The sequence below is a fragment of the Saprolegnia diclina genome (genome assembly GCF_000281045.1).
Source record: "Saprolegnia diclina VS20 unplaced genomic scaffold supercont1.5, whole genome shotgun sequence".
NCBI classification, from domain to species: Eukaryota; Oomycota; class Saprolegniomycetes; order Saprolegniales; family Saprolegniaceae; genus Saprolegnia; species Saprolegnia diclina.
Window position 1 is genome coordinate 699,232 of NW_008246072.1, and position 13,981 is coordinate 713,212.

A 13,981-nucleotide genomic window follows, 5' to 3' on the forward strand; every position below is an offset into this window, starting at 1 on the left:
ACGGACGCTTCCGACAAGAGCGCCATCGAGGCCGGACGCAGCGCCGTCACTGGGCAGAATGCCAGCCTTGGGCCTGTTAAAGCGCACGGCGTACGTCGGCAGCTCATCGGCTCGCATCGCTCGCTGCTCGTTGTCAAGTAGCCTTGAGATTGCCCTTTTCACAACCGACCGGCACAGCTGCCACGTTATCCGGATCACCGGATACGACGGTGACCTTGCTGGAGCTGCCATGTACCGGTATGGACAATTGCCCGACGAAGATCAAGACGCCTTGCCACTGCAATCACTGCTGCAGAAAAGGAATCGGCGTACAAAACGTGCCATATAAATAGTACAGTCTGCAGCCAACTCGCGCGTCGATCGCGCCTCTGAGGGCATCTCCAGCGGTTAGGTTTATGTTATGCTATATTTGTCCGTTTATGTTCGGATCCGGACTTTGGGACCACTTAAAACATAACATGGAACTGGATCCTGCCAGCGGTCAGGGCTATTTTTAAGCGTCGCAGACTTATGACACAAACATCTCATACAATGTTCGGCAATGTTCGGCACTCATATTTTTGGCCAATCATAGACGATGCGTTCAGATAAAAACAGCCAATCAGCGAAAAGAACCGCCCATAAAACTACACCAAATCCGAGGGTTTATGATTATAGCATAAACCCAACCGTTGGAGACGCAAAGTTTTATGGTGGATCTATTTTATTCGGTATCCGGACACATCCGTAATAACATAACATAAACCCAACCGCTGGAGATGCCCTGACGACACCCCAACATACGCGAAGCACCTTCCCAGCTCCAGGTAGACGACCGCCGACACGTGACGCGCTGCAGTCCAAGGTGCTCATCGTGCTACAGTGCACGCCATCTGTAGCCTACCAAATCGCCTTTTTGTAACAATTTCGGCTTGGGCCTTATCCGGATTCGTCACATACTAAAACTAGCATAAGCCGGATAGTAATTTTAATAAAATAGATAAAATGGTGTAATAAAATAAATAAAATAGTAAAAGTGATGAAAAACAATGGAGCGATGGTCCTGTTTCGTAGCAATTTGGCTCCCGCACCATACCTCGTAGTGTTGTAGAGCCCCAACTTTGAACGCCGATAACTTGCTCAGTTTTTCGATTTATTGCAATCCGATCTTATACATCGCTTCCCCTTGGACTGAACAGTCGATCTATAACGTCCTTTTCCTAGAAAATTATGTTTTCACAGCTGGGATACAAAAGTTTTGGACCCCATTTAGCTGGTAGGGTACAGGTGGCGTGCACTGTAAGCGATCGTGCCAGGCGCACTGCAATCGCGACAGTGACGAACGCTCACTTGATACCTTGATACTCTTGGCAGAAATTACGTTGTGGACGCCATTGGACCACGGCGTATGGCCAATCTGCACTGCAAGATCTCGGGCGAATGACTTTCGGATACACCGAGTCGCTCGATCTTCTTCACTGCGTCCAACGAGGCCGCCATGCGTGAACGTGTCTACTACATTCTACTAGTAGGTAATAGTACGGTGTCACAACTGACTCATTCTTGTTCCGAATCGCAATCGCCGCCATCAGTAAATTGGCGGGCCGCGCTGGTGGCGCGTCGTCGTCATCACGCCCAAAATTTCCTCGCGCTGCGATCGCCGCAAGCGCAGAAGCTGTCCTATCCGATCAAAAAACCGAATTGATAAGTTGATACTTTCCGTTGTTCCGCCAGCAACTGCACCTGGATGTTAACACGTTGCCTGATGCCAACGAGTAGCTAATATTACGGCGGCACAAATTACTCAATCTTCTTTCGAGCTGCAATCGCCGCCATGAGCGGGTTGGCAGGCCGCGCCGGCGGCGCGTCGTCGTCGTCACCACCCACCTTTCCTCGCGCCGCGATCGCCGCCATCAACGGATTCGCCGGTCGAGCGGGCGGCGCGTCATCATCGCCCTTCTTGCCACGGGCCTGAATCGCCGCCATGAGCGGGTTGGCTGGTCGAGCGGGCGGCGCGTCATCATCGCCCTTCTTACCACGGGCCGCAATGGCCGCCATGAGCGGGTTGGCCGGCCGTGCCGGCGGTGCGTCATCGTCGTCGCCGCCCTTCTTGCCTCGGTTCTGGATCGCGGCAAGCAGCGGGTTGCCGCCGCCGCGACCACCACCAAACGGGTTGGGGCGTGCGGGCGGCGCGTCACCGTCGTCGTCATCGCCCTTCTTGCCTCTATTGGCGATCGCCGCCATGAGCGGGTTGCCACGGCCACCACCACCACCAAACGGGTTGGGCGGACGCACTGGCGCTTCTTCGTCCGCAGGCGGTGGCGGCGCCGCCTTCTCCGCTTCCTTTCGCATCTCGTCCTTGACTTCGGCAAGTAGCTCAGCGCGGCCCTTCACCTTGCGCGCAATCACCGCCTTGTCGCTCAGTGCCCCCAAGGTCGTGCTGCAGCGGTCGCGCAGTTCCTTGAGGAGATCCGTGACGGCCTTCATCGCACCAACGAGTCGCTTCTCTTCGTCAAACTTGTTCTTGGCCATGCGGTCTTCGATCCCGCTGAAGAGGTCGAGGACAGCGTCAATGAGCAAAATGCAGTACTGGATCTCGAGGCCAGACCGCGTGTCGGGCGTGTCCTTCTCCGGGTTGCGCCGGCCCGCGAGGTTCATGCCCGACCGCTCGGCCATCGGGTTGGTCGTCAGCCGGATCTCGTTGATGAGCTCGTCAAAGTCGGCGACTTCGATCTTGTTGGTCGCCTTCTTCTCGAGAATTCGCTTGAACCACTCGCTCTGGCGCGCCTCGATCTTGTCGACCAGCTCCTCCATCTTTTCAATCGCGCCGTTGGCCGCCTTCACAAGCACGAGCGAGCCTTTGAAGCTCGAGTAGTGGGCCTTGAGGCCCTCCGAGCGCTGCTGCGCGCGGGCGTCGGCGGCCTTGGCCTTGAGGAGCGCCGCGGCTTCGGCCATGGCCTGCGCACCTGCATCATCCGCCGCACTCTTGAGCACCTTGGTCTTGACAAACTCGGGACCGTCCGGGTAGCCCCAGTCTTGGTTGTACGCGGGGGCCGCGTCGGCTTTGAGCGGGCACTGCTTCCCGAGCATTGGGCAGCCGACACCAGGCTCGTCACGCGTCGCGTACGGGTGGTTGCCAGGCGGACCGTACTGCGCAACGTGGCGGTTGTACGCATTCGCAGCCGTCTTGAACGTGTCCTTGAGACTCTTGAAGAACGCAAACTTGCGCCCGGCCATCTCTTCCTTCTGCTGCGACCTCCAGCCCTCGGCAATGTCGCGCAAATGCATGTGCAGCGCCCGGCGCTCGGTGACCGTGAGCCCCGTGACGCGGAGACAGTCGAGCGTACTCGGGTGCGCTTTCGCCAAATCCAACGGGTCTGTCCGGAGCACTTGGAGCACGTCCGTGCGCTTGTACTTGAGCGCGACTTCGCGCGTAAACTTCTTGCCGTTGGGCGTGAGTTCGTTCTGGAGCTGCGCTTCCGAGAGCGACTTGATGTTGACCGGCATCATGCGGCGGATCGCTTTGACTGCGAGCGCGTTTGCCTCGGCATTCTCGTCCTCCCACTCGCGCTCCTTCCGCGCTTGCTCGGCCGCATACTCGTCCGTGAGCATGAGCGCGCCGTTGTACTTCTCCATGTCTTGCTCGAGCTTGAAGTATTCTTCACGAAGGTCCTTCTGGACTTTGGGATCGGGATGCGTCACGTCGGCCGACCCGATCTCGCCCATGCGGCGCGAGATTTCCTCGACCTTCTTCTTGGCTTCTTCATACGGAATGTCGTCGGCGACCGCGATACCGGCCTGCTGCAGCTGCTTCTCGAGCTTGAGGAGACGCCGAAGCAACGCCTCTTGGTCGCTCGACATCTCGCCCTTGTTCTTGAGCATGTCGGCGGCACTCTCGCGGGGCGCGGGCGGCGGCGCGGCCACTTGGATCTGCTTGCGCTTGATGCTGTTGTCGCGCTTGAGCTGCTCAACCTCGCGCTCGAGCTCGGCCATGCGCTCGTGGTTGCTGCGCATCGACTCGAGAAACTGGTTGGCCGCCTCCTCGTCAATGCCGTCCTTGAGCATACTCTCTTTGACGTCGGCTTCCGGCGCCTTCTCGTACAGCATTGCACGGTAGCGCAAAAAGTTGGTGAAAAGGTGGGTACCTACACCATCTCAAGATCTGCATATTGCATCGAGGTGTACCGCCCGCAAACGACTTTTGCTTGATGAGCTTGCTCCGTTGAATGAGCTTTTGCGCCTCCTCTTGGGCCTTCTTCGCTTCGGCCATCTGCGTATCCGCGCGCTCCTGCGCATGCCGGGCTTCGGCGATCGCAGCCTCGGCCGCCGCGCGCTCGCCCATCGCATCCCTCTTGGCGGCGGCGATCGCAGCCTCGGCCTTCTTCCGCGCTTCCTCCACCAGCGCGTTGGCGGCTTCTTGCGCTTGCTTGGCGACGCGGTCGGCCACCGCCGCCTCTTGGTCGGCTTGGTTGGTCAGCGCATCAAACTGCGCTTGCTCCAAGTCCATCTGGTTCTTTGCACGCATAAGCGACGAGTCCCGCATGCCGTACGTGGCCGGCGTCGTCGTCTCTTCTTGCTCGAACTCGTCGTTGTTGTAGCGGAGGCTGATCGTGATGGACGCGTGCGCACTGCGGTCGGCCAGGATGAGCGAGTACGTCTGCTCCATCTTGGTCTTGTTGGGCAGCGACGCGATCGGGATCGTAAACGTCGAGAGGAGCTCGGCCGCGCGGATCATGCGCTCGTCAAACACGCGAATCTCGATGAGCGCGTCGTCGCCGGGGACGCCAAATGTCACCTTGTTGTCCTGGGCCCAGCGCGGGTTGAGCGAGTCCTTGACGACCGGCGTCTTGAACGTCTCGGAGCCGAGCGTCACTTCGCAGTACGGGTTCATCTAGAGATAGAGAGCGAGACGATGAACTACTGCTGCACGATATGCGAGAAGTCGCTACCACGTGAAAGAAGGCTTTCGTGAGGTTCTGGATCGAGATGACTTCAATGTCGACGGTCGGGCCGCCGGCAACGAGGCTTGAGATGCGCATGGACGGATCTTTGGGGATGCGGATCGACGGCGCACTCGGGAGCTCGGGGATCGCCTGCATGCTCAGGTTGAGCCCTTGCACCGACAGCCGGCGGTTCGTGCGCGAGAGCAGCGACATGCTGCTGTCTTCGCTGATCGATGGCATGCGGCGCGTGCTACTGCGCCCGAGCTGCGTCGACCGAAGCGCGTCGACCTCGGATGACGTTCGACACAGTGCTTTCGACGCATCGATCGCGACCTTGAGCGCTTCGAGCCACTCCATCTTTTCGTCTTCGGACGTGCACGACATGATGAACTCGCGGTCGCCGGCCTTGAGCTCGAGGAGGTAGTCGCCCGGCGCGCCCGTGAGCTTGGCCGACGTCGACGGCAGCGACCGCACGGTGCAGCGGCAGTTTTCAAAGTTGACGACGCCCTGCGACGTCTTGTCCTTGGCGTCCTTGAAGTACTCGAGCTTCGTGACAGCGAGCACGACGTGGCGCTTCTTCCAGTTCTTGACCATGCGGCCTTGCTTGTACATCGGACCTTCCTTGATGACGGTCGATCGGTTCTCTTGGATGATCTCGGTGATCGACTTTTCCGGCGCCGGCGCCGCCTTCTCAGTCGGAGCGGCCGTCGGCTTGGCGCGCGCGACGCGCACGTTCTTCTCGACGACCGACATGTTGAGGTTCATGCGCTGGACCTCCTCGAGGTTTGTCTTTGGGATAAAGTCGAGCGACCGCGGTGGCAATGTGGCCTTGATGAGGTTCTGGACCTGCTTGAGCGACATGAAGAGCACTTCGGTGCCATTGACCTTGTAGAGGATGTCGCCGGGCGAGATACCCGACTCTTCGGCATAGTCGCGGACGCCCTTGACGATCGCGCCGTCAATGCCAAAGCGCGCGCCGTCGTCGAGGTTGAGGCCCATCTTGGCGTCGTCAAACACGACGTTGTAGGACGTGACGTTGACGTCGAGGCTGTCGACCTCGGCCGACGTGGCCATCTTCTTGAGCGACATGGGCACGATCTCGAACGTGAGCGCAAGTGGGCGTGGCATCGTCTTGATGAGGTTGACGGCGTCGGCAAACTTCATGCCATCGAGGGGCGTGCCACCAATCTCGATGAGGAGGTCGCCGTGCGAGATCTGCCCGATAAAGAGCTCGTTCTGGACCTTGTCGATCTTGAGGCCGCGGATCGTAACGCCATGCTTGGGCGGCGTGATGGCGACGCCCAGCTTGGAGCCTGTCGGCAGGTCGAGCTGGATCAGACGCGGAGGAGCTTCAGCCATCTCGTCGTCGCTTTCTACTTGTTGGCAATCACCCACAGGAAGACCAATTTAATGCTTGCCACCGAGACGTTTTTTTATATTTCACACCCATACACTTGCTATGTGTATGCAACTTTAAACATATTTAAAAAAAAGACAGTGGCCACGTCGTTTCGCCATAGAAAAGAAATTCGACGGGACAGTGCACCCGCGGCTGTCGGCGCGACGCCAAGCAGCGACTGCGAGCCTGAGACCTTGGCGGCTGTGCGTCCACTGCCCATGTCCAGCGGCCATGGAGGACCTGCAGAGAAAAAGAGCAAGTCGGAATCTTGTCCCAAATCTTCTTCTTCCCGCGGTATCCACGGGCGCTGGCCTCAACGAAGCTGCACGACGCTCCTTCTCGCTGCGAATGACGGCGTCTGTACCATCGCATCCGAGGGTCATGTATGCAAGCGAAGATGTGCACCATGGTACCGGCTGCTCGGCGCCCACGTGGCCGGCGAGGGCCTGGCAGCGCGATGCCTCAGGATGAGGACTGGTGTCGCGAGTAGCCTTGGGCGATTGCCGATCAGGTCACAGGCGAAAAGACATATATTTGCCGTCTATTTGCTATGTAAAATGTATCTTCTTGACGTAGGTATGTACAAGTATGCTGTTTCAACACGAAGCTCGACCTGCGACCGATCTCGTGTCAGAGAGCAAGACCGGTCACAAGGCGGGTTGCTGTGGGGTTGAATCGCACGTTGCTTGTCGCGGCATCAAACGACTTGTCTTGCGCGCAGTAACGCGGGTCGTCGAGTCAGCTCGGTGCGTGGTAACGCGCGTTGCACGCCTCGTCGCTGCTCCGGGGGCGACGCCACGCATCCATCAGCATCCTATCTCGCATCCGCTATCTCGCCTCATTGGCCTCGCTGCTTGCGCCGCCTCGAGCATCGGCCCCCTACCTGCCGCATCGGCATCGATCCTAGTTCAAATGGTCGCTCGACAGGCCACGAAGTAGCCATCGCGCAGAGTTGCCACTGGCGCCCGCGACAGGCCATCTGTGATTGGCGCGCGGACAACCGCAGTAACCAATGGCTGCGCACCAAAGATATGGTCCTCGTGGCCCGCGTGGCGGCAGCGACTTGCGCGACCGAGCGCGACGCCAAAGCGCAAGCGCTCCAGCGGAAGGTCCCACGTAGCAGCCGGCGCCGACAGACTGCAGCGGGCGCGACGCCCTCTAGCAATGTGTCACGCCTTGGCAGCGCGACCAACGCTGCCCCGCCTCTTTTTGGGGTATCCGGACGGCGTATCCGGACACGTCGCCTTTAGAAACGCAGCGTGGGGAATTTTGGCTTTGGGTCGTTTTGTGGCGTTGACCGGTCCGCCCGCTTCCGCCCGCTGCGAGTGAACGAGTAGGAGCAGCAGCATGACGTGGCCCTGCAGCAAGTGCGACTACACCTCCAACGAAGACGGCGCCGACACGTGCGTCGCCTGCGGGACGCTGCACACCAACACATCCTCGATGCGGACGCTCTCGTCAGTCTCGACGTCGGCGTCGCACGCCGAGAGCGACGCAGCGACGACAATCATCATTGAGCTGCCGGCCAAGCAGAAGCTCGGCGTGAAGCTCATGCCGCCCAAGACCGGCGTCATCGAGCACGGCCTGAGCATCGACAACATTGACAACCCGCTGCTCGACGCCAAGGTCGCGCCCGGCGACCTCATTGTCGCGATCGGTGGCACCGACGTCGACGGCCTCGGCTTCTCGGAAGCCATCGAGCTCATCCGCAAGATGCCACGGCCGCTCGCGATCACGTTTGAAATCGTGCTCTCGCGCCGCGAGAACGCGCACAAGAAGAAGCAGCGCGACGAACTCGACTCGACGCTCGGCGAGACCGAGCTCCCGACGTACGCAGTCGTGTTTGAAGAAGGCCCGATGGGCCTCAACCTCGAAGAAGCCACGCGGTACGGCATTGACGGCGCGGTCGTCAAGGCCGTCAAGGGCCAAGCCAAGTCGAACGGTCTCATCTCGATCGGCGACATTGTGTGCAAGGTCAACGAGACCGACGTGCTCTGCATGCACTACAACGAAGTCATGAACGTCATCCGCAAGACGCCGCCGCCCCGGACGCTGCAATTTGTCCCCAAGGACAAGCTCCCGGACGTCCAGCGCGTCAACTCGCGCAACTCGGAGGCTGCGCTCAAGCCGCGGCCGTCGGAAATGCCCATGTCCAAGTTTGCACAGAGCTCGCGCATCGTCAAGGCCGAAGACGACGAGAACAAGTCGATCCAAGAACTCATTCGCGAAAACAAGACGGCGACGATCAAGAAGGGCCGCATGTACAAGCAGTCGCGCGTCCTCAAGCAGTGGAAGGCCCGGTATTTCGTGCTCAGCGTCTCGAAGCTCGAGTACTTCAAGAGCCCGTCCTCGACGTCGTCGCGCGGCGAGCTCGAGTTTCTTCACCACCGCTGCACGGTGCGGAGTCTGCCATCGTCGAGCGACATGGTGTCCAAAGCACCGGCGATTCCGGCGTCGTTTCTGCTCGAAGTCCGCGCCGACGAGAAGCGCCTCGTCATGGCGTGTGCGTCCGAGTCGGAGAAGAAGGCGTGGATGGACGCGCTCAAGCTCGCGATCGACGCGTCCCGCACCATCTTTGCGTCGCGCACGGCGTTTACGAGCGGCGATGGCACCGGCCGCCTCTCGCAGTTTGACTACGACTCGTTCCCGACGCCTGTTCTGCACGTCTCGGTCGTCTCGGCCACGAACCTCGCCAAGCCCGGCTCGACCGTACGCTAGAATGCTTTGGAGATGGCATCGTGACGCTTGATGTGTGGTTAGGTCAACGCCATGTGTGAGATCACGCTCAACGCCGAGACGTTTACGACCATGGTTATCAAGGGCCAGCGGTCGCCCGAGTGGCGACAGGACAACACGGTCACCTTTGAAGCCACAAGCGACGAGAGCGTGCTCGAGATCCGCGTGTACGACGAGCACGGCTTCTTCAAGTCGTCGGAGCTCCTCTCGACGCTGCAAGTGCCGCTCAAGACGCTGCCCAACATGGAGAAGACGTTCAAAGAGTACCCGCTCGTGCTTGGCAGCCGCACGTCCGGGGCGGTCCTCACGCTCGCGTTCGAGTACGTCAACAAGGCCAAGGAGTACCAAGAGCGCGTCCGCGGCAGCCGTCGCAACACGCTTCTGAACGACCGCGAAGAGATGCTCAAGATCAAGTCGGACGCGCAGCACGCGGCCGACGAGGCCGAGAAGCGCGCGCGCCGCGCCGAGGAGGAAGCAAAGGCGTACCTCAACGAAGCGCAGCTCAAGGCCGAACGCGCGATGGAAGCGGCCCGCGCCGAGCGCGAAGAAGGCAAGGCTGCGGTCGAAGCCGCGATGGCCGAAGCCGAGATGGCCAAGCAGTTTGCAGAAAAGCAAGCGGCGGAAGCCAAGCGCGCGCAAGAGGAAGCGCAAGCGCTCATTGAAGCCAACCGACGCATCCAAGAGCAGTCGAACGACCTCCCGGGCATGCAGTACTCGGAGGCCTTTATGCAGTACCGCAAGATGCTCCTCGATGGCAAGAAGGAGGAGGTTGTCCGTGACGTCATGAAGAAGGACGGCGTCGAAGACCGGTCGATCGACGCGTTCTTTTCGGAAATGAAGGCGCTCGACCTCAAGATCAAGGAGCTCCAAGCCGAGGTCGAGAAGCTCAAGAGCGGCCGCGGTGGCCCCGCAAAGGACGAACCCAAGTCGTTTGACATGAGCAACATCTCGAGCGACCAAGCACTGCTCTTGCGCCGCCTTCTCAAGCTCGAGAAGCAGCTGCAGCAGGCCGGTATCGCGATCGCCGACGACATTCCGTACGAAGAAGCCAAGGTCAAGGTCGAGACCATCTCGCGCCGCATGGGCGAAATCGGGTCGGCCGACGTGACCCATCCCGACCCCAAAGTCCAAAAGCAACTCCGCGAAGAGTACTACAAGCTCGAGCAGGACATGGAGAAGTACAACACGGCGCTCATGCTCACGGACGAGTATGCGGCCGAGCAAGCGCGCAAGGAGCGCGAGTGGGAGGAAGAAAATGCCGAGGCGAACGCGCTCGCGGTCAAAGCGATCCGCCGCATGATGCCGGTCGATGTCGCATCGCGCTCGGAGGCGCAGCTCCAAGAGGAGCCGTCGCCCAACGGCAAGCGCCTCACGCGCGAAGTCGCGCTCAAGTTCAAACGCACGAACGTCCTCCAGATCCTGCGCACGAGCCCGCAAGACCTGGCGAAAGCGCACCCGAGTGTCCTCGAGAACCTCCGCGTGACGGGTCTCACGGTGACCGAGCGCCGCGCCGTGCACATGCATTTGCGGGACGTCGCCGCCGGCTGGGAAGGCCAGAAGGGCGAGGAGATGGCTGCGCGCCGGTATGCGTTCTTCAAGACGCTCAAAGAGACGTTCAAGACAGTTGTCAACTCGTACAACCGCCACGTCGCGCAGTACGGCCCGCCCGGCAACCACCCGTACGCGACCCGCGACAACCCGGACATTGGCTGCCCGCTCCTCGGGAAGCAGTGCCCGCTCAAGGCCGACGCGGCGCCCGCCTACATTCACGACCTTGGGTATCCGGTCGAAGACGTGTACATTGAGTCGACGGTGCAAAAGTCGAGTGCGGACGATGCCGGTGCGCAGGCGCTGGCCGAGGCGAAGCGCTTGGTGCAAGAGAAGACTGCGAACGCGCGCGCTGAGGGGCTCAAGCAGCACTACAAGAACAAGATCCGGCTTGTCGCTGATGCGAATGGCGCGTGCGAGAAGCTCGATGCGGAGATTGATCACATGGAGACGCAGCAAGCGCACTGGATCAAGACGCGGCTGTCGCATGACAAGAGCAACACGACGTCGCCTACCACGATCAAGGTCGAACTCGCCGACTTTATGACGCTCGTCAACCAAGTGCGCCTGTCGTCCGTCTACTTTGCCGAACGCTCGGGCATGAACCTCACGGGGAAGCGCGACCCGGCCAACGACACGGCCGATACGCGGTCTGCGATCGAGTGCGGCCTCGCCGTGGTGTTTTGCGACGCGGTCGTCGACTGCTTTGCCGGCATTGAGCACCGCTTGGAGAAGCTCAAGATCCAAGAAAAGCGCCTCCAGAGTACTGTGCCGGCGACGCGCGAGCTCGTGGCCGAGCTCAAGGAGCGCAGCACCACGGCGATGGCCAAGTTGCCGTCCATGAAGGTCGCCACGCGCCGCTTGAAGCCTCGCGCCGACATTGAAAAGGAGATCAAGGAACAATTGGCGTCCGAGGGTGGCGGGAGCACGGCGGCTGCACCCGCGGCCGAGCCCGAGCGGCCACCCAACCCGATGATGGCGGCGCTCTCTGGCGGTCGTGGCGGTGGCCGTGGTCGTGGCCGGGGCCGTGGCGGGAACCCTTTGATGGCGGCGATTGCTGGTCGCGGCAAGAAGGGCGATGACGACGACGACGCGCCTCCTGCACGGCCAAACCCGTTTGGCGGTGGTCGCGGCGGCGGCAACCCGTTGATGGCAGCGATTCAGGCGCGCGCCAAGAAGGGTGACGACGACGACGATGCGCCGGCGGGCGGTGGCGGCCGCGGCGACTTTCTCTCAGCCATCCGAGGACGCGGCGGCGGTCGTGGTCGTGGCGGCATGCCGGGTCGCGGCGACTTTTTGTCTGCGATCAAGAACCGCAAGAACGACGAGGACGACGACTAGCGTGTATGTAGGTAGTGGATTAACTAAACTAAATAGCACTTATACACCGTGCGCCAACTGTTGCACGAAAGCTCGCCGCTCGTTCGGCCACGTCATTGGTGTTGACGCAGGTCATTTTGGCGAGCCAATAAAAACCCAACGCAGCCGTTCGCATGTCAAATGATGGAATCGGCTCAGCATTCAGCGTCAAGACCGCGACGTAGAAGGCCATGCAGCAACACGCTGCGACTGTAGCTGCTGTGCATGTCGTTGCTGAAGGCGGTGATCAGCAGCATCGTCGTACGGCCAAGCCGGGATTGCACGCTCTCTCTTCACGAGCATACCGTTAGTACAATCAATTATGTCTCTTGTGGTATGGGGCACGACACAATGGGAGATGCGTCGACCGGAGCTCCCACCGACTGAAACTGGCGGAGCACCAGTGCACTTCAAATGTAGGGCATTTGTCCGAAATACAGCCTAATTAGGTAAAAATAGGGTGGAAGTCCTCGTTTTGGCATTCCCAATTGGCGAAAAGTCGCCACAAATTGTGGTGCCGACCAGTAGGTGGGCAGAGGACAAGGCTGCTGTCGTATGGCTTCAACGCTTCTCGATAGCAAAGACGAGGACGACGATGATGATGATGGCGCAGACGCTGTGTCAGATCTGGGCCGCGGCCGTTTACGTTGCAAACCATGTGCTCCCTGTGCCACGCCACGTGTGGAGGAGCTCTCGACGAGCATTCACGTCCGATGGCTCACGACGCAGTGCCTTCCGCTGGGCGACGGCCACATGCCCTTTCTAGCTGTTGCGCGCCGTCCGAGCCACGCTCGCCCGCTCGTCGCGACGGCAAGACTTGCTGCAACGGCGAGCGGCATCTCGAACGTCGTTGTGACGCTGGCGCTCGACGGCGATAACGACGACGAAGATGCCATGCTGCCCTTCGACTCGGCGGCGTTTGAGCCGCAGGTGGATGCGATGATGCTGCAAGAGGACGCGCGGGCTGCCTACTCTGCCCAGGTCGAAGCCGACCAGTTTTGCGTCGCCTTTCAACGTATGAGGAAATATCGTCAAGCCTCGACGATCTCCAGCAGTCGCTCGATCATGAGTGGCAAGCTCTTTTGCGACTCAAACTGTGCGTTGTCAGCGGCGTCCTCTGTGAGATTGGGCGGCGGTCGCGGAGCAAGTGGAGGCCCATTCGGACTCGGGGCTCGCATCCACCGAGGACGCGCTTGGCGACAAAATTCGTTGTCTTCGCATCTTCTGGGTGCTGGACCTCTGTGATGAGTCACCCCAGTCCTCATTCTAGGTCATCGTTGCCGATATCATTCTCAAGTACAGGTCGCAACTCGATGACGCCACGTTGCCCTAAAGGCCTTAAGAGTGCAGACCTCTTCGCAAGAAAGCATCATATATGTCCGCCCATTTCGTACTACGTAGTTCTAGTCTTTCCCTACAGTGATGCCGCCGCCAAGGTAGACAAGGTAGCGCCAGCATACTGTCGTGCTTGTGTGGTGGTTGGTCGGTGCAATGTCGGTGGTTCCGGATAAAGCGCTGCCCACTGCCCACAGCCTGCCAGCTCATTTTTCATCCGGATAAAGATCCCGCCGGGTGGTGGGGGCTGCTACAATATTCTCGGCAGCAAGCAAGGAATATTCCCTTGGCAACAATAGCCTGCGAAGCACATCCTTGCGACCAAAGTCACGTGTCGATGTGTACGCAGCTAGGTTGTCGTTGATACAGATTTGCGATGAGCTCCATTGTTTTTGATCTGAAGTGCCGCAAAGGACCGGATCTTACGCCTGGTAAACAACCAAGAGCCATAAATGATCATCGAGGAGGCCGATACCCTGACGAAGAGCATCTTTGGCTGCTTGACGCCAGCTCGACCTCGTGCGACTTGCAGTCTTATCAGCGTGAGACCTGCATTCTCGTCGACGATGTTGGGTGTCTTTAGCCTCGAAGATTGCAAACGTCATTTCCGAACCAGAGCCAAAGGAGAGGTAGCCATGGACCGTCCTGTCCGCGCCGTCATCATTGGCGCTGGCCAGCGCGG

The 13,981-nt window shown here is 59.9% G+C and overlaps 3 protein-coding genes across 4 annotated transcripts; 2 read left to right on the top strand and 1 right to left on the bottom strand.

The window, feature by feature from the left end:
* Nucleotides 1-1,694: 1,694 nt before the first annotated feature.
* On the bottom strand, nt 1,695-6,315 carry SDRG_02288. 2 transcript variants are annotated; one of them, XM_008607868.1, is made up of 3 exons: nt 4,929-6,315; nt 4,165-4,870; nt 1,695-4,124 (listed from the first exon to the last, which is right to left on the bottom strand). In XM_008607868.1, the coding sequence occupies exons 1-3, from the start codon at nt 6,279-6,281 to the stop codon at nt 1,780-1,782; spliced, it is 4,404 nt and encodes a 1,467-aa protein (XP_008606090.1). In that variant the 5' UTR covers nt 6,282-6,315; the 3' UTR covers nt 1,695-1,779. The 2 variants fall into 2 exon arrangements, with proteins under 2 accessions (XP_008606090.1, XP_008606089.1); XM_008607867.1 differs by having other exon boundaries at nt 4,926-6,315.
* Nucleotides 6,316-7,189: 874 nt separating this feature from the next.
* Nucleotides 7,190-12,013, top strand: SDRG_02289 (hypothetical protein). Its single transcript, XM_008607869.1, has 2 exons — nt 7,190-9,030; nt 9,082-12,013. The coding sequence occupies exons 1-2, from the start codon at nt 7,669-7,671 to the stop codon at nt 11,944-11,946; spliced, it is 4,227 nt and encodes a 1,408-aa protein (XP_008606091.1). The 5' UTR covers nt 7,190-7,668; the 3' UTR covers nt 11,947-12,013.
* A 546-nt stretch (nt 12,014-12,559) lies between these two features.
* Nucleotides 12,560-13,315, top strand: SDRG_02290 (hypothetical protein; the record flags this gene model as incomplete). Its single annotated transcript, XM_008607870.1, has 3 exons — nt 12,560-12,604; nt 12,652-12,945; nt 13,235-13,315. 3 exons carry the CDS (start codon nt 12,560-12,562, stop codon nt 13,295-13,297), a joined length of 402 nt encoding a protein of 133 aa, XP_008606092.1. The 3' UTR covers nt 13,298-13,315.
* Between the last annotated feature and the right edge of the window lie 666 nt (nt 13,316-13,981).

Bases quoted from the DNA above. Each gene is read 5' to 3' on its own strand.
- SDRG_02289 (XM_008607869.1), top strand. From the start codon at position 7,669: ATGACGTGGCCCTGCAGCAAGTGCGACTACACCTCCAACGAAGACGGC. The intron at 9,031-9,081 runs GTACGCTAGAAT...ATGTGTGGTTAG, and splicing joins TCGCCAAGCCCGGCTCGACC to GTCAACGCCATGTGTGAGAT.
- SDRG_02288 (XM_008607867.1), bottom strand. From the start codon at position 6,281: ATGGCTGAAGCTCCTCCGCGTCTGATCCAGCTCGACCTGCCGACAGGC. The intron at 4,871-4,925 runs GCGACTTCTCGC...CTCTATCTCTAG, and splicing joins AAGCCTTCTTTCACGTGGTA to ATGAACCCGTACTGCGAAGT. The intron at 4,125-4,164 runs GTACACCTCGAT...GAGATGGTGTAG, and splicing joins GCAAAAGTCGTTTGCGGGCG to GTACCCACCTTTTCACCAAC.